Source organism: Macadamia integrifolia, chromosome 9, assembly GCF_013358625.1.
Source record: "Macadamia integrifolia cultivar HAES 741 chromosome 9, SCU_Mint_v3, whole genome shotgun sequence".
In the NCBI taxonomy this organism is placed as follows: Eukaryota; Viridiplantae; Streptophyta; class Magnoliopsida; order Proteales; family Proteaceae; genus Macadamia; species Macadamia integrifolia.
In genome coordinates, this window is record NC_056565.1 from 20,981,067 (window position 1) to 20,999,636 (window position 18,570).

Sequence of the window (18,570 nt, forward strand, 5' to 3'; positions counted from 1 at the left end):
CATAGTGTCCGATAGGGATGTTAAGTTCACTAGTCATTTTTGGAGGACCCTATGGCGGATGATGGGAACGAAACTTCGTTTCTCCTCAGCTTTCCACCCTCAGACCGATGGCCAAACCGAGGTTGTTAATAGGAGCTTAGGAAATTTATTGCGTTGCCTCATAGGAGAACACCTTACCAGTTGGGATCGAGTCCTCAGCCATGCCAAGTTTGCATATAACAGTTCTAAGAACTGTACCACTGGTCTGTCCCCCTTTGAGATCTGTTCAGGATACCAGCCTCGGGCACCCATAGACCTTATCCCAGTCGTGTCTAGTTCTAGGACCTCCCAGTCAGCCGAATCTTTTGCTTAGCATATACATGATTTGCATGCAGGTATAAGGAGACAGATAGGACTAAGCAATGAGCAATACAAATCGAAGGCAGATGTGCACAGAAGGTTACAAGAGTTTCAAGAGGGTGATATGGTGATGGTAAGAATCAAGCTGCAATGTTTTGTTAGGGGAAAAGCGAGCAAGCTACATGCTCGTAGCACAGGTCCGTTCAAGGTACTCAAGAGGATAGGTGCCAATGCGTATGTTCTTGATCTGCCAGCTAGCATGGAGATCAGCAATATTTTCAACGTTGAAGACCAAGTCCCATACCATGGTACCTCGACCTTCACATCTTTTTATCCTGATGACCTTGAAAACTTCCCTTTCAACATTGATGAGACTTCTGAGCCAAGCCAACCACTTCCCCCCACCTCGTTACCACCTATGCCTAAGGTCACGAGGAGAACTGAAGAAATTGAGGAAATCCTTGATGAGAGAATTGTGTCCACACACATTGGAGGTTCTAGAGAGTTCTTGGTCAAGTGGCATGGACGTCCGGAAATTGACAACACCTGGATCACAATGCAAGAAGTCCAACAACTCAACCCAGACCTACTTGAGTATTACATTAGTATTAATTCACCAGAGGTGAATTCTTCCAAGCCGGGGAGAGTTGATGGGGACATCAAAGTGTATAGGCGCAAGAAGAAGAAGAAGCAGCCATCTTTGTGGCTGGAAGAATAGAAAAAAGATCTTGTGGGCCCCAAGCTCGATCCAGATTTTAGAAGATTTTAGAAGATCTTGTGGGCCCCAAGCTCTATCCAGATTTTAGAAGATCTTAGAAGATTTTAAAAGATTTTGTGGACCCCACCAAATCTTATTTGATTCTAGTACTTTGCTTTAAATCTAGTGATATTTGATTGTCTTACACAATTAGGAAACTAAGACTTCTTTATATTGGTCTATTAGGTAGTTTTTTATTTCATGCAATTGAGTTTCTAAGTATCTTTTTATTTTTAGAAGTTTATTCTATTTAAAGTGTAAGACCATTGACCATTGTTTATTTTTCAATTAATGAAGAATATTGAAGGCAAAACAACCCCAAATCCCTCCCCCACGATTTCTCTTTTTCTCCTCTCTCCTTCTTCTCATCTCTCACTCTCGGCCTCACTGTTTCACGCCATCCCTCTGTCTCTCGGTTCTCTCTTCTCTCTCCATTCTTCTCTCTTCTCTCTTGTCTCACCTCCCTCTCTTTTTCCATTCTTTTTCTACTGTTGTTTTCTATTCTTTGAGGATTGAACTGCTGTTGCTCTATTTTTTTCTTTTAATGTTGGACTGTTGTGGCTGACCTCCTTTCAATGAATGGGTGACTGCTGGCTGTACCTGCTGTCCATGAGTTGCTAAGAGCCCCAACATCATTCTCCAAGCTACATCGATAATATTGAGGATATCTACACAACCATCTGGACTTGTCTTCATCAACTAAAGGTGGACTGCATCTCTTTATTTTTGGAGGACCTTGATTTCTTCTCTTCTCCTCAGATCTGGACAGCAGCATGGTAAAACATTAAACTGAACCCTCCCCACCTCCATCAATCCCTATTATATATTGCAACCCATTAACGTTGAAATCAGCCTTTGCCCTTTGTTTATGCCTATTTTTACCCGATGTTTTAAATCGTTTCATCAATGTCATATCTCCAAAAGAAACCCTGTTGATTTTCTATTTTAGTTGGTTGCTAGAGGACATTGATTGTTTGCAAAACTAATTTGGGTGTCTAGATTGATTTATGCTGAACCTAACACTCGTATGTCGTTTGTTCCCTTCCCCATGTCCCCACTTGAGACTTAAGTAAGAATTTATGTGATTTTCCGTCTAGATTATTATTGCTTTTGGCTACTTTGTTTATTAGTCTCATTTTATCTTGCATGCTTAATCTTGTTTGCTGAGCTTCTTTTTTGTCCTCTATACCTAAGCCCCTTGAGTTGACCCTACCTAGTTAGTTAATCTTGTAGGAGACCTAGTCACCTAGGAACCCCCCTACATCAACTTATCTAGTAAACATTTCAAATTTTCAAACATTACGTTAATAAACTCTATACATATTTCTTTTTAATAATCCTTTCACAGTTTTTGGAAGATGTCTAAAAAGTTCAAGTTTTTGAGACATTCGAATTTCTTGTGAAAATTTAAAAGTTTTTGTGACATTCCAAAATTTTTACTGGTACAAGAAAGTATTGAAAATACATAAAATTATGATCATAGGGATGCGTAAAAGGCCCTCAAACAATAAAAACTAAGGCCAATAAGCAATCGGAGAACAACTTATGGGTGCTACACATTGTATTGGCACTACGAGTGCCATCTCAGCTTCGGCTTGAGAAAATTGGGTGTGGGTGCAGTCAAAAGTAGTGTATTGAGTAGGTACGAAGCCTTTACAGGCACTACTCCGGGGATGTAGGCAAATTGCCGAACCTCGTAAAAACCCTGTGTTGTGGGTGCTTGTTGTTTGCATTTTATATTGAAGTGCGTGGAATGTGGAATGAGTGTGCATACTTGGAAGTGCCTATGAGAGGCTGAGTGTGCATACGACTGTGTGCAAACAGGGACAACTATATCAGGTTTTTCTTGGCCAGACATCAAACAGATTTTTGGGGATCGGAATTGGACTCACTGATTCACCCCCCCTCTCAATGACTGCCGGGTTATAACAAACCATTCATCAAAGCATTAGGGTATTAGAAAAAAACATAAAAGTAGGGTTTAGTGTGTTACCTCTTCGTACTGCAAGCACATTATCTCCAAAGTAATTCGACACTTGAACTTGAGATGCATGTGGGATAGAGACTAGTTTTCCTCCAACAACGATTGCACGTGAAATATAGCAGGGAACGCTCTATATACACTCTATAGTGGTTCAAAACCCTAACAGTCAATAGAGGAAGAGAGTATAGAAGTAACAAAAGAGGAGAGGGAGATGGCCAAAACCATGAAGGTTGTCCTCTCTCTCCCCTTAGATGTTATTTTATAACTTGGGTATTCCTTCAACAACAATTGCACGAGAAAAATAGTAGTGAAAAATCTTGCTAAATTCTCTAGGGTTCAAAACCTTAACAATTAATGGAGGAAGAGAGGATAGAAATTGATAAGAGGGGAGAGAGAGAGAGAGAGTCAAAACTATTGAGGTTATCTTCTCTTTCCCCTTCGCTGCTATTTTATAACTTTGTAAGAATCGGTATCCTTGTAGAACACTACATGTCAAGTGGTGGGTTTCTATTGTGTGATCCTGCCGTGATTGCTTTATATGAGTCTTAATTCGAATTGATAAATTCTTCACGTAATAATACAACCCTAAGTAAACAAAACTATTAACTCATAAGTACAACCTAGGAAGGATATAACTTATATAACCCCTTTAAGTGATAGATACATTTAAATCACTTAACTTGACAAAATATGATAATGCACTTACAAGTATATAGATAGAATCATCGTAAAAACCCTAATCCGTCGAACTAACTTATTTAGAGAATCTCAACCATAGATGAGACATAAATTTTTATAAAACTCTTAAAATATAATTATTAAATAGTTTTAATATTAATAATATATAAATGTGTTTGTTAGCAATTTACAAAACCGCTATGGAACTTGGAATTTTGTCTAATTACGGATAATTCTCTCAAGGTATTTGTCTTATTTGGGAAGTGGATTTCATGTTGAGCATCTATTCTATTCACAAATGAACGTTGTGAATCCAACGCATTGATATATAATTATTATAAGTATCAACTATTGGTGCACTTAAACACCCAAAATCCAACTACAAAGATAAGGAACTCTTAGGCGTGAGGTCAAAATAATTATTTAAGAGAATCTTGTTACTTAACAACTGATGAAAGTCTATGCAATACTTTTAAGATGATCTAGTTCAATGCACATATAATATGAATACTCGCAATTTTTATTTTGGAACCACATCCGTTGACAAGTCCCTCCTAGACCTTATATTGACGGGAGCCTCGTGCATTGGGTATGCTATTTGTTATCCCCTGGAAATATGCTATGTGACATTCCTAAGAATAAATTGCCCAATATTGTTCCTAGTGTTAAACACTTTAAAGTATGACTCTAGGATAAGCAATCGGACATAAAATAATAACACAAATTAATTTAATTTAAATGCTTTAAATTGGATTTGATGCACATATATCCAACAATTTTCCATTTGTACATAAAAATCCAATGTCCGACTAATTTGATAGCCATGTTCTCACCATGCCCATCAAATACATTTGCGTCAGTCCCTTTGTCAAGGGATCTGACTGATTTTCTGTCCCTAATGTACAATTTCCCATTTGTACATAAAAATCCAATATCCGACTAATATGATAGCCATGTTCTCACCATGCCTATCAAATACATTTTGCGTCAGTCCCTTTATCAAGGGATCTGACTGATTTTCTGTCCCTAATGTTTTGACTCTTTCTGTGTCTCTTCTTATCTTCTTCTTCTTCTTCCTCCTTTTTTTTTTTTCCATCTCTTCTTCTTCTATTACTTTTGAGTTAGGGTTTTGAACCGTTAAAGAATGTAGAGACCCATTGATTATACAATTCTTCAGGAGATATTTTCTCTAGCGTGTATCAAGAGATATTTTTTTTTTTCTATTATTTCACAAAAAGTTGTCAAACTGTGTGGATATGTAAAAGATATTATTTGTTTTCCATCACTTTAACACTTCCACGATGGGGTCTTTTTAAGAAAGCATCATACTCTCGAGGAATAACTGTGTCTTCCTTGCATGCATCTCAAGTTCAAGTGCTGTTTTCCTTTGGAGGTATTCCACTTGTGGTGCAAAAAAGTAACATAAATTTTAGTTTTGTTTCGTTTGACTATCCTAATAATGTGGAATCACTCTTGAACTAAGAAAAGGGTTAGTGGGAGATTAATTGCAACAAGATTGATGATATAGGGACCATAGTTGTCAAGGCGTTTTTATAAGGGTTAAGCGATGGACACCGTTTTGCATGTGAGGAAAGCGGTCGCCCTAGGTGGCAAGGCGTCGCCTTGGGTGCCTTGTTTGGAAAGGCGTATGCCTAAGGTACATTTTTTTTTCCCACTTAAATAATTGTAGTGTTTTAAAGTGGTGTGGTGCAGGTTTTAAAGTGGTGTGAGATGCATGGAATCACTCTTTAAGTGAGCCAAAAAAAAAAAAGAAAGAGAAAGAAAAATTGCATGTTTCTCTCTCTCTCGATTATGTGCTCCAGCCTCGAAGTTTCAAACCTAAACCTAAAGAAGAAATTTGCGCTGGATTCAATGACTTGTATCGATTGAGAAGTTGGACTTGGCATTCGGCTTTCAGGTATGCTCCATCGATTTTTTTAATTTTTTTTTCTCTCCTTCCTACAACTTCTTCTTTCTCGTTTCTGACTCTCTTCTTCCTCTGTTTCTTCTTCTTCCTCCTCTGCTTCGTCTTCTTCTTCTGATTCTCCGTCTGCTTCGTCTTCTTCTTCTGATTCTTCGTCTGCACTGGCAGCCCTGGTGCTAGTGCCTTTTTATTTTTTTATTTTTTTATTTTTTTCTTTTCCCCTCTGCTGTTCTGTGTCTGCTTCTTATGGGCCTGTTCTTCGGTTCTTCCTGTGCTTCTTCTTCTTCTCTGCTTCTTCTCCTGCGCTAGCAGCACTGGTGCTAGTGCTTCTTTTTTTTTCGCCACCTGCTGCTGTAGGTAGACTGTATTGCATGATTAATTGATTGCAGCTGCTGTTGTAGACTGCTTCTCTGCTTCTTCTCCTGCGCTGGCAGCACTGCTGCTTCTTCTCCTGCGCTGGCAGCACTGCTGCTAGTGCTTTTTTTTCCCCTGCTGCTGTAGGTAGACTGTATTGCATGATTAATTGATTGCATCTGGCTCTGCTGTTGTAGACTGCTAGATTGTTAATGCAATAATGCGGCTGCTTTAATTTTTTTTTTTTTTGCTGCTGGCTGCTTTAATTTTTTTTTACCATGATGCTGTAGAGAGATTGAGAGAATCCGCTGATTAGTGATGAATCCTTTTTTTGGCTGTTGGCTGCTGGCTGCTGGCTGCTGCTGTACAATTTATTTTCCCCTGCTACTGCTGCTCCACATGTTAGCGCATTAGTTACTTAGTTTCTCTGGCCACAGACAGGAGAAGCATTTACAATTGCAAGTTAGAACTTAGAAAATTGCAACTGTTAAAAGTCAAAACTTAGAAAACTGTAGAGTGCATTAGTTATATCAATATGACTTTCATGTTGAATGTTGATTCTTGTCTCTTGATGTTGCTTAAAGTGTGGATTTTTCTCCCATGATGTGGCTTAAAGTAGTGCTTCTTGTATTTTGATATGGCTTAAAGTGTTGATTTTTTACAAGCAATTTAAAATTAATTATATCATTGTTATACAGTTATACTAGATATAATAGATATATTAAAAAAAATATTAGCGCCTTTTTTGGCGCCTTATTTGCCTTAAGGTGGGCGCCTTCTTGCCTAAGAGCTTAAACAGCCCTCCAACGCCTTGGTTCGCCTTGGCGCTATGACAACTATGATAGGGATGAACAAAAAATCACTAATAGAATTTTATTCTCTTTCTTCCGTTTATGCATGAAAGAAAAAATAAGAAGGATATAACTTTGGCATCCCACCTAAGCCTCGATCAGCATCTCACCTAAGCCTCAATCAGCATCTCACCGACCAGGCAAAGCTTCTCACCTTGCAATTGCATCTCACAAGGAAAAACATCTGATGCAGGAGCGAGTTTTTGACAGGGCTGAACCCGTTCGAGTGCTCCGACCAAAATACGGGTCCAAGATTGGTAGTTGTTAGGTAGGAAAGTTAGGGTTTTATTTTTTTGAGAAAGATATGTAGCCTTTTATTTTGGAGTGTAGGTATTAGACAAGTAGGGAAATTTCCAATTTGAGATTTATCGAGTGTTTATTTTTGGTAGTCTAAGTTTTAGGAAGTTTTTAGGAGTCTGTTATTTTGGGTTTTATAAATACTGTAACGACGGGATTAGATTTGAGAATGAATTGAATTGGATTTGTGTGGTGTGAGACCGTGTGGCATGTGCGAGTTATGCAGTTAAGCATGGGATTACTGGGGTTAACTTATGTAATTTTGATATTTATTTATTTCCTTTAATTTTAGAGTAGGATGTCGACCAAGTTAGTTGGGTTAGAATCAATCTTTATTTCAATTAGTAGGGTTAGATCTTGATTCTGCTTTTGAGTATGTTCCTCTTTTGTTTCAGCTACAAAATAAGAAAATATGTTTACTTTTAGTCTTTAAATATCAGCTTGTACCCAACGATTTAGTTAGATTTTGAAGAATTGAAGATTGAACGAAGTCTTGGTTTGAGATGGTAGGTTACAGCTCAAAACAATTGAAGGGATCACCCTCAATACAAGTCCTTTCACCTTCAAACTTTGGGGCTAGAATCACCTCACTAAGGTGACCCAGCTGCAGGGTTTTCGTGACCAGAAACAGCTTCTGCTGTGAGCTATTACTCCATGACCAGATCCTTCATACGCTCAGCATGTCAGTTCGGTACTAGTGGATCAGAAAGATAGGTCAGGTCAGCTGCAGCTGCAAGGCCTCCTGTAGATTCACTGTTGGCAGATCGAGATTGAGAGTCAATAGCAACGAAGTGGTTTCACCTGAGGTAGATCCATCCAGTCGAAGATCCGAATCCATCTTGACCAGTCTCCCTTCCCTGATCAAGGGCCCAGTTCTGTAGACATAGGCCATTGAATATCCAATTGATGTCGATTCGGTTGACCGAGCAGAACTGGAAGAATAGGAAGTTCGAAAGCAAGATCATACCTTGTGCTGATGAGGCAAACCAAAGGTGTGAGCCGGAACACTGCTCATTGCTAGATCTGAGTTGCAGGCGCAACAGCTCTCTTTTACTTGCTGTTTGGGGTGTTTAACCCTTGGGATCAAGAGGCCATAAGGAGTACAAGTTTTGTCTGGAAGTTCAGGCCAAGCCGTGGCCTATCAAAGGAGTTCCATCAACCTGAAATTTTCCTTTCTTTGCTGGATTTGTTTGTGACTGGAGGTTAAAGAGCCAAAATCCAGATCGTGGGTTTCGCTTACAAACCCCCTTATTTTCTGATTTCCAAAGGTACCCTCCCCTAGTTTTATTAAACCTTATTGCCCTATTTTGTTTCTTCTTCCTAGTTTACCTCTCCACCAAATCATGGCTTCTATTTACTATCTACCCATTATTATAAGTTTGCTATTCTTTTATAATGTCCATCTAATTACAGAATTGCGCCCTCCTTGAGACTTTGTTTTATTTACAAATCTGCCATTGCGTTTTGCAATTGGATCATTTCCTATTTGTGTGGGCCCATAAGCTATCTGATCCCGGTTTTGGAACCCGGATTCCCATCAGCGAACTTCTTCCTTTGCCCCTCCCCAACTTCTTCTGAGCGATCTCTTTTCTCTCTTCCTATTCTTTTCTAGTTTTCTTTTCCCCATCCCCTGTTCTAACTAAGGAACAGTCCCTCACGATTGAGGACTATTCTTTCTCATCTCCTTTTTTTTTCCTTCTCATATTTTGGGTATAAGGTCACCTCCCTTGGGCGCTGCTAGCTGTACAATTTGGTGCCCGAACTCATGTGGGCTGTGAGATATCAACCCAAAACCTCTCTTCGTTTCTGTCCTACTGCCTGTACATGTTGCAGAAGTAAATACTGCCATATGTGCTTTTTTTCTCAGGATTTTTAGAAAGTATTGTTTCCGTTTAGTCTGTTTAATTCCTGTATGTATCCATACCCCTTTTTTTTGCCATAACCAATCTTACTATGCTCAGGACCGCATAGTGAAATGACTGGACAAATTCTTCAAATTATGGGTTCATCCTAAATCCTGTTCTTCCAGGCTGATTTGAACTCCAGGTATATCAACCATGGGATAGGGTAAGAGATGGACTATCTGAAAGACATGGATATGGAATGGTAAGACTTTGCTAACTTCTAATATTCCACTTTTGAAAATAGAAAACCATGAAAGAAGGATAAATCAGATTATAAAAGTGTAAGACTTTTGCTTTTCTTTTATCCTTTGACATCCCTTTGTTTTTATGATTTCCTAATATTATCTTTAGGAAAACACGCTATTCCAATCTAGGCAGATTGTTTGTTTTTATGAGGTTTACCTCCCTTCTGCTCTATTAATTGGTATTATTGGACTGCATAGATGCTCAGACTCCCAAAGATACTCATTCCTTTTTCCTTTTGAGTGATTATCAGTCTCTCATCTTTTCATTTCCCAAACCGAGTTGAGTTTATAGTTCAGTCTTTCCTCTATGGTGTCACTTGCCATCTCGATGGGACCTTTAGTGTCAAGATGAACAAAAATGGTGAAAAGGGTTCCTCTCTGTTGTGGAGTTGGTTGTTGATGAGGAGCCCATGGTGTCCCATCGATCTGAATGCAATATGTAATGATTCAAATACACTGGTCTGCCAGATCTCCCCAATCCTGCAAACACAAGCTAGATCCTCTTTCATTTTCTTATATTTGATTGATTTGTTGGAATAAATTTTGACTTTGTAAAGTTTACATTTTTTCTTTAATTATCACATAATTTGTTATTTTTTCTGTAAGGAATGTTTATGATATTCTATGGATGTAAATCAGAAAGAAGAAAGAAGAAACCTGAAATAGTGAAATTCTAGTCATCAAACAAGGAGGAAAAGAAGAAACCTTTCGGCTTTGCGGCACAGAACAACTGTGAATATATATGAAGCAGGCAGAAGTTAATAGGTGCCAGATCCATGAATGGTACCCAAAATTCAAATCTGTCTCCATCAAAACCTTAATTCATGAGCTTCCAGAGACCTTTGTGTGTTACCTTCTTGAGGAATCTGGACCTTTTATCCTTCCTCAATCTGTTTCTGGTGATGATGCCCTGCCGCAGAGAATCCACAATCCGGACGAAGAGGAAGATTATGAAGTATCAGAAGGGTCTGGAGATGAATCAGAAAGACCCCCACCTGCACCTTGCTTTCCAGAACTTGAGTTGAAGATCAAAGAATCCATCAAGGCCTTTGGTGGAGCTGTCTTCCCTAAGCTGAATTGGAGTGCACCGAAGGACTCTGCTTGGATTACCACGACAGGGACACTCCGTTGTACTTCATTTAGTGAGATTGCACTCGTTTTACGGTCTTCTGATTCTTTGATTCATGATCTTTGCCATGCTTATGATTCATGCTCTGATAAGACATCCTCAAGACCCACAACGTTCTTTCTTGCGCTTCGTAAGTGGTATCCATCCCTCCTCCCTGAGATGGAATTCCGTTGCTTTGTTAGAGATCATCGACTTATTGGTATCTCCCAGCATGAGGTCACAGTTTTCTATCCCGTTCTTCAGGAGAAGAAACATGAGCTTGAAGTGTTGGTCTCTGAATTTTTTAGGGACAATGTGCAGCCAAGATTTGAATCGGAGAATTACACATTCGATGTTTATGTGACGAGGGATCGGAGGGTTAAGCTTATGGATTTTAATCCTTGGGGTGCTTTCACTTTGCCACTGCTATTCAGTTGGGAGGAATTGGAGGACAGTGTTGGGCAGGAGGGGGATTATATTGAGTTTAGGATTATAGAGAGTAGATGTACGGTTCGGCCAGGTCTGAAGACAGCAGTTCCTTATGATTACTTGGATACAAGCTCAGGGAGTGGATGGGATCAGTTCTTGAGGAACGCGGATGAGGAAGCACGTAGTCAAGCTCACTGTCCAGAAGCTGGGGCTTAAGGTTTTGTTTGCTTCAACCAGCAACATCAGTTTTGCAGTTCATGGATCTTCCAAGTCCTCCCCCCCCCCCCCCCCCCCCCAAAAAAAAAAAATGTCCTCTTTGTAAGCCTCCACACCCACCACCCCAAAAAAAAAAAAAAAAAAAAAGTTATAGGCAAAATCTTTGTCGAGTATTAATATGCAAGAATCAGTTAAAAGTTTTTGGATGGTCACTTTTTGTACATCTCCTATTTGCAAAGGTGAAAGGTCTTAGTGTTCTAAAGGAACATGTCTCTGGCGGATTGACTCTGTCCTTGTAATTCACTGTTCTTATTTTGTTTTCCTTAGTTTTCTGGAGTTAGGAAGCCACATTTCAGGTTTTACATTGAGCTTGTTTTTCCTTCCCTACCTCCTTTTATATTACTGGTATCTTTTTATGGGGTTCCAAATTGGCCAGCTCTTTTCGTTCACTTGTCCATGCATCTTCTCTTTAACCTGTGCAACAACCTCATGGTGGTCTAGATTTTTTGTTGGGTTATCTGTATGCGGTAATAGGGTAGGGCTGCTTTGCTTCCATTTGCATCCCTTCGCCCACACACCCACCCCACCCACCCCCCCACCCCACCAAAAAAAAAAAAAAATTCTTTTTACGGAAACAGAAAGACTAGATAACAAAGAAAGGAAGAGAGTACAACATCCACATGATTACATCCTTATCACCGGGGCTCGTGCCCTTTTTTGGACACTAGGAAAACAATAGTAGATAGTATCTAAGGTCAGTAGGGCTACAATAACACCAAACAGATCTTATACAAAATGAAAAAGGAACGAGGAAAAAAGGGGGGGGGGGGGGTTGTTTCCGTAGTCCTAACCTCAATACCTCATATATGAAGTGATATTGAAATTCTTCCATGTAGGAAAATAAGCCTATAGGGCTAGTCAGGCCGAAGGCTTGGATACCGGTCGTTGGTAAAAAAATAAAAAGAAAAATAAAAAAATAAAATAAAATAAAATAAAATAAAAAATCAGTATGATAAGCCCAAAAAATAACTCTCCCTGGCCTTCGCTAAGTTGGTATGATATAAGAGAGAGGGTTCCCTATGCTGTGAGTGGGGTTATTCTCCCATGTTACACCAATGGCAGTATGAGGAACTGTTTCATTCATATGGGCCCCCATGGTTGGGGAGGAGTGAAAATAATAATAGAAAAAAAAAAAAAAAAAAGCTATATAAGACGGTTACGGTACATTGGCTGTGTGAAAAACAATTTTCCCATGATATAATATTGGAGAAGTGTTTCCTGTTAGGGAGTGCAGTTCACAAGTGCATTAGGTCCCAATAAAAAACGCACAAGAAAACATCAACAGAAGTTATTTTACATTTCATGGCAGGGTCGGGTCACTTCTGGTTTTCCCTGTTTTCCCCCTACAAAGAAACATGATTCATCTGTTTTCCTTTTATGAAGTTTCTAGGGCTTGTATTTGAGCAAGTACTCTATAAAGAGAATCCATAAGCTAGTTTTCAGGTATCATTTGGCTATTTTGAATGTTAAATTACTATTAGTGACCAATCCCAGCTTTTCTAATCATATAGGATAGGATTTTACCCTGGAAAAGGATGGCTACCTTAGGGAACGGGTGCAACTCAATCCACCCAATGAGAGATTAGGGTTCCCACACAAAAGAAAAAAAAATAAAAATCATTTCACATATGGTTATAAAAATTCACTTTACCTTACATCTGAATCCCTTGGATTTGAAAAGAAAATAAAAATTTTATCTAAAAACATCATTACCGAATTTGATAATGATAAGACTTTTAAGTAGTTTATATAGTATGTTAGATAATGATTACCAAAATTTCCTTCTTAGGTTTAAATTTTCCACTCCCTTACAACCAAACGGAGTCTAAATAAAGACATAGCTTGATTGTCATTAATTCCATATCAGAACAGATAAGAAGGCATTAAAATGGGAAAAATTTCTTTAAACAAGTACCTACCAAGGATTGCTATGTGGAATAAGATTTTCTGTTTCATGGCCATGAGGAGGGCTGATGTTGTCGACCAAGCTAGTAAAGATAGAGCGTACCCTAGACTCATTCGATAGACTCTCTATAGCTCCATCTAAGTGCAAGTGAAGAGAAGGGAAATTGAGATAATTAAATCAGTTTTAAAATGAAAATAAATATTTTTATAATCATAATTGTAGAACTACTTTAAACTCTTAGGTAAAATGGTAATCATACTTTCTATAGAATTTAAATTTTCTTTCTCTTGAGGAATTTGGTTGCAAAATGTAGTAAAATTTATTAAATAGATTTGGAATGTTTTAAAATTAATTATACAATCATGTTAGATAATAACAACAAATATTTCCATTTTATTTAGGAATTTCTTTCACTTCCCTTCCTTCCCTTCCTTTCATTTCCCTTGAAACTAGGCAGAGCCTACATGTCAAATTCAACTCATGAACAGGGATGTGGGCCCATGAACATGGATGGGCTGGGGAAGTCTGAAACTTTCTTGTTAGGATGGACAAGGTTATGGTTGGGATCTTGACCTGACGAATTTAAAAACATATAAAATTACCCTTGTCATGTATGTATATATATATATATATATATATATATATACATATAATTGCCATTGATTTTCAAGGTTAGATTTATATTTTTTTAGGTTAAATATTAATAGTAAAATTGACATTTTAAGTAAAATAAATATCCTTTTTTTAAACAAAAGAATCATTGTTGAATTTAGACAGCTTTATTCATTAAATATATATTTTTTTAAACAAAAATAACGGGTGATTTACTAAACTTTTATTAAAGACAAGGGCTGAAATTTTCTAGATTCTTCTTACATAGATGTCATAGTTAGATAATTCAAATTCAAAAAGGGAAGGAAGGGGCAGCTCTTTGTCAGTTCAACTTTAGATGGTTTTGGGGAAGATTTCTGTGAAACAAAGTAACCCTTGTTAATGTTTCTAAAATCCCTTTTAGCTTCTATTTGGTTGACCGGGAGTTAGGAGACTGGGTCATTCGGGTGAACTTCACCATTTGATGAAGGAAAATTTGTTTTTATTTTTTAATTTTTTTAATTTTTAATTTTTTTTTTATTTCTTGTCATGTTTGATTGGTTTTTTTATTGAAGGATTAAGTATTTTTTTCCTCTTACCAATATAGACTTCACCATTGTGATTGGCCTCTTAAGTCATCATTAATTCTCATCCATTATTGTTCAAGGTAAAAAACCTCACTCCGTATTCTAATCGAATGAACCAATGGTAGTGATGAAGGGATTTGTCTTTTCCTATCTTCACTGTGTGTGTGTATATATATATATATATATATATATAGAGAGAGAGAGAGAGAGAGAGAGAGAGAGAGAGATAAGATAACCGTCGTAGTGTTTCTATACCCTTATGGTCTATTAAATAAAAGGTCCATTCACCCATTCCTCAAGAAAATGGTTGAAGACAGATGGACATTTTCGACCTTAGGATAGGGAGTTAATGATGATACATGAGTCTAATTATAGGGCCGCATAACTAATGATGAAAGATTCTTCCTTCTCCACAGGTGAAAGAAAACTTAATTGAGATCATGAAGAAAGAGGTCCACAAATGTCCTAGAATGAATTCTAAGGAGAAGATGGATATGATCTTTGTCGATACTCTATTCCTTGTCAAAGGGAAATTGAACAAATCCATATCTCTCCGCTCTTCAAAGAGCTGCATTTCTCTTTCTCTTCAAATCATGATATTAGATATTGGTTTCGGATTGGCCATATCAGCCGTATTGTATCAATGTCGACTAAAATCGATCCCAATACTTGGCCGATCTTAGATCGAATGTCGTATCAGTATCAGTGTAAAATTGTCAAAAAAAGCCCTAACTTTTATAAAAAATTTAAAGATAATATTGACTAATCCAAACTGATACAATCGATCTCAGATCGATATCGTATCAATATCAACCAAGACCAATATTGATAATTAAATAGTTGCCTCAAAGTGGCTCCCTTACGGCAAATTTACTTATAAAGTGAGAAATCTCATCCCGTAGCAATCAAGCAGCCGCACTTTTACAATTCCAATGAATGTCGAACATTCCCCGGTCCCTCATTCATTCACCCCAACCAAGTCCCGCCATCCAAACGGGTCCTTAGTTTTTCATATGTCTCTTGCTTCTTGGAAATCTCTCAAATCTAATAATACAAGTAAATAAATTCATTCATCCAAACGGGGGCCTTAATTTTTTGCCAAATAAATTCATTCCTTTCCAAAAAAAAAATTTAATTAATAAATTAATGTGAAATTAATGCTTTCTTCTCTAAAATCTATGACTCAAATAAGTAAAAATCATTACCTCTGCCATAAATCTTTCACCTCCCTACTAACAAACAAAGTAATGTCTCTCTCCCAAAAATCTCTGAAGACTCTAAAAGGAAAATGTATCAATACATTTAGCTGTCTCTTCCACTAAGTCTATCACTTCTCTAATAAGGAATCATGCCTCTCTAGCATCTCTCACTGCTCTAACAAAGAAATAAATTTACACCTCTCTAACGAGGAAACATATTAATTCTCTCTCCTTCCCCTTACTTTCACCCATCTCCTTATCTCTCTTCTCTCAGTGCCACTATCTCCCTTTTACTAACTATTTCATAGATGAGTAAGAGATAAATTTCTAACTCACTAATATGACAACTCACCTAAAACGATCCCACCCACTTTTTTTTTTCTTTTTTTTTTGGTGGGGGGGCGGGGGTGGGGGTTGGGTGGGTTAGGGTTAGGAATTACCAACAAATATAATGATTTTGGACTCTGATATTTTTACTGTTGTTAATTATGTGAAGCAAACTGAACTTTTACTAACAGTAAATTTTATTGCCAACAAAAAGCCCATCATAAGAGGTGCCGTTTTTAAACTGCCAAAATATATACAACATGACATACTTATGCTAATACTATTCTAATAGGCATAAGAAAATCAACTTATATTACACAAAATAAGATAAAATATAAGCATATTCATATTCAATCTATATTTAACAAAATATATTAAACATGAATCATCGTAAAAAAACTCATGAAGTGTCAAAAAGCTGAAATTTTATTAGGTATGCAAATGAAAGGCCACAAGAAGATGATAAGTTGTCCGAGGTATTTAACGAATGTGTTTAGTTATAAGAATCAAATAATCTAGTAGTATTCATTTTCTTCAAACGTAAGAAATAGGTTATGTTTGGATTAAGCATTTTTCCAAACACACACACATGAGAAGAAGCTGCTACTTAGTACAAATATGCTGTAAATTGATTCTCTACAAAGATTTAAGTATTGGGTACCGTATCAGAGTAGTGATTTTAAGAGACATATCGTGTATATCAGAAAAATGCAAGATGTACTAAAAATACGTATGAAAATGGTCAAGATATGTATGGATATGTTTATGATACACATAAAATATAATTTTGAAGCATAAAAAATCTATTTTGCAATATATAAATATATATTATTTTGATGCAAAGTTTTGAATCCTTTTTGCCTAATCTAGTGATGCATAAAATAAATAAATAAATAAATAAAAGATAGGACGCTCAAGGGAATATCCAAGCATGGAATATAAGCACTTTTTAGCACACATGAGTATTACAAGACTCTTCAACTAAGTAGTTATTAAAAAAAAAAATTGTAATTATAAAAGTTACGTATGGATTCTTTGAGATCATGTTGACCTATGCTCAAATTGCATCAATATCATTGAAGATTTTCTTAATGCTTGTGTGTGAAAGCGGTCCGGAAAGTGGAGGTCTTCAAGGTAATTATTCAAAACCTTAATTACTGATAAGGGGACCCCCAGTATTCAGGGTCGAAACTGTTAGCGTGGACCTTAGGCAAGTCGTGCTTGAGGGTCAGTGGTTTGGTTGACCACCGACACCATTTGTTGATGACAAATGAATGTTAGTATGTAGTGTAATCAGAAGTAAATGTTGTTTCTATATTTAAAAATGAGTTAAGAATATTTCGGTTACGAGAAGCTTGGAAATAGTAATCTTTAATAACGACATGGTTTTTTCTCCATTTAAAAATGAATCAAGGTTATTTCAATCATGAGAAGTTTGCCAAAGGTTTTTTTTTTTTTTTTTTTTTTTTTGGTAAAGATGTCTAACGGTTTCTGTTTTTGGTAAATATCGCTAACGGTTTGATACTATCATAAATTGAATGTGAATTAGGCACGATATAGTTAACATTTAATTTAACGAATTTATGAGTAGGTTCCATATCCCCTGACACATTTGTTGTAAGAAACTTAGTTGCATTTATCCATTCCCATTTAATAGTAAGAAATATATCTTTCTTGGTCCGCTATCCCTCACTATATTTGTTATTTAAGGTTACAAACAAATCCCAATTTTATTAATCAATTGATAAAGGTGTTTTCATATCATTGGGAAACATTCATCACCTTATATCAAACAAAGCATAAGATACAATATAAGCATATTCATATTTAGTATATATTTAAAAAAATATATTTAAACATAAATCAACGTAAAAAGAACTCATGAAGTGTCAAAAAGCTGATATTATATTAGGTATGCAAATGAAAGGCCACAAATAGATGAAAAGTTGTCCGAGGTAGTTAAAAATTTTGTTATATGAATCAAGTAATATAGTAGTATTCATTTTTTTCTTTTTTAAACATAAAAAATAGGTTATGTTTGGATTAAGCATTTTTTCAAACACATAGACATGAGAAGAAGCTGCTGCTTTGTACTCATAAATGTTATAAATTGATTCTTTACAAGGATTTAAGTATTGGGTATTGTATCAAAGTAGTGATTTTAAGAGACATATCTTGTAATATCAGAGAAACGCAAGATATACTAAAAATACGCATGAAAATGGTCAAGATATGTATGGATATGTTTATTATACATATAAAATATAGTTTTGAAGCATAAAAAATCTATTTTGCAATATGCAAATATATATCATTTTGATGCAAGGTTTTGAGTCATTTTTGCCTAATCTAGTGATGCATAAACCCAAACAAAAAAAAAAGAAGATAGGATACTCAATGGAATATAAGCACTTTTTGCCACAAAGGAGTATTACAAGACACTTCAACTTTGTAATTAAAAAAAAAAATAGTAATTATAAATGTTACGTACAGATTCTTTGAGATCATGTTGACCTATGCTCAAATTGCATCAATAATTCTGTTGTTGAACATTCTCTTAATGCTTGTGTATGAAAAATGAATGTTAGTGCATAGTGTTTAATCAAAAGTTAATGTTGTTTCTATATTTAAAAACGAGTTAAGATTATTTCGGTTACGAGAAGCTCGGAAATAGTAATCTTAATAATGACATGGTTGTTTCTTCATTTAAAAATGAATCAAGGCTATTTCAATCATGAGAATTTCGCTAACGGTTTATTTATTTATTTATTTTTGGTAAAGACCGCTAACTGTTTTTTTTTTTTTTTTTTGGTA

The 18,570-nt window shown here is 36.4% G+C and overlaps 1 protein-coding gene across 6 annotated transcripts in view; it reads left to right on the forward strand.

Annotated features, from left to right (window-relative positions):
• Nucleotides 1–11,178, forward strand: part of LOC122088075 (cell division cycle protein 123 homolog) — a 14,562-nt gene extending 3,384 nt beyond the window's left edge. Inside the window, exons 1-4 of one of the 6 annotated variants that reach the window (XM_042657218.1) lie at nt 5,377–5,676; nt 7,695–8,452; nt 9,146–9,290; nt 9,973–11,178. In XM_042657218.1, the coding sequence (XP_042513152.1) occupies nt 10,076–11,086 (1,011 nt within the window). In that variant the 5' untranslated portion in view covers nt 5,377–5,676; nt 7,695–8,452; nt 9,146–9,290; nt 9,973–10,075 and the 3' untranslated portion in view covers nt 11,087–11,178. Of the gene's footprint in view, nt 1–1,780; nt 1,873–5,376; nt 5,677–7,694; nt 8,453–9,145; nt 9,291–9,972 lie in introns of those variants that run through there. The other 5 variants (XM_042657220.1, XM_042657219.1, XM_042657221.1 and 2 more) reach the window with 5 other exon arrangements.
• The last annotated feature ends 7,392 nt before the right edge of the window (nt 11,179–18,570 follow it).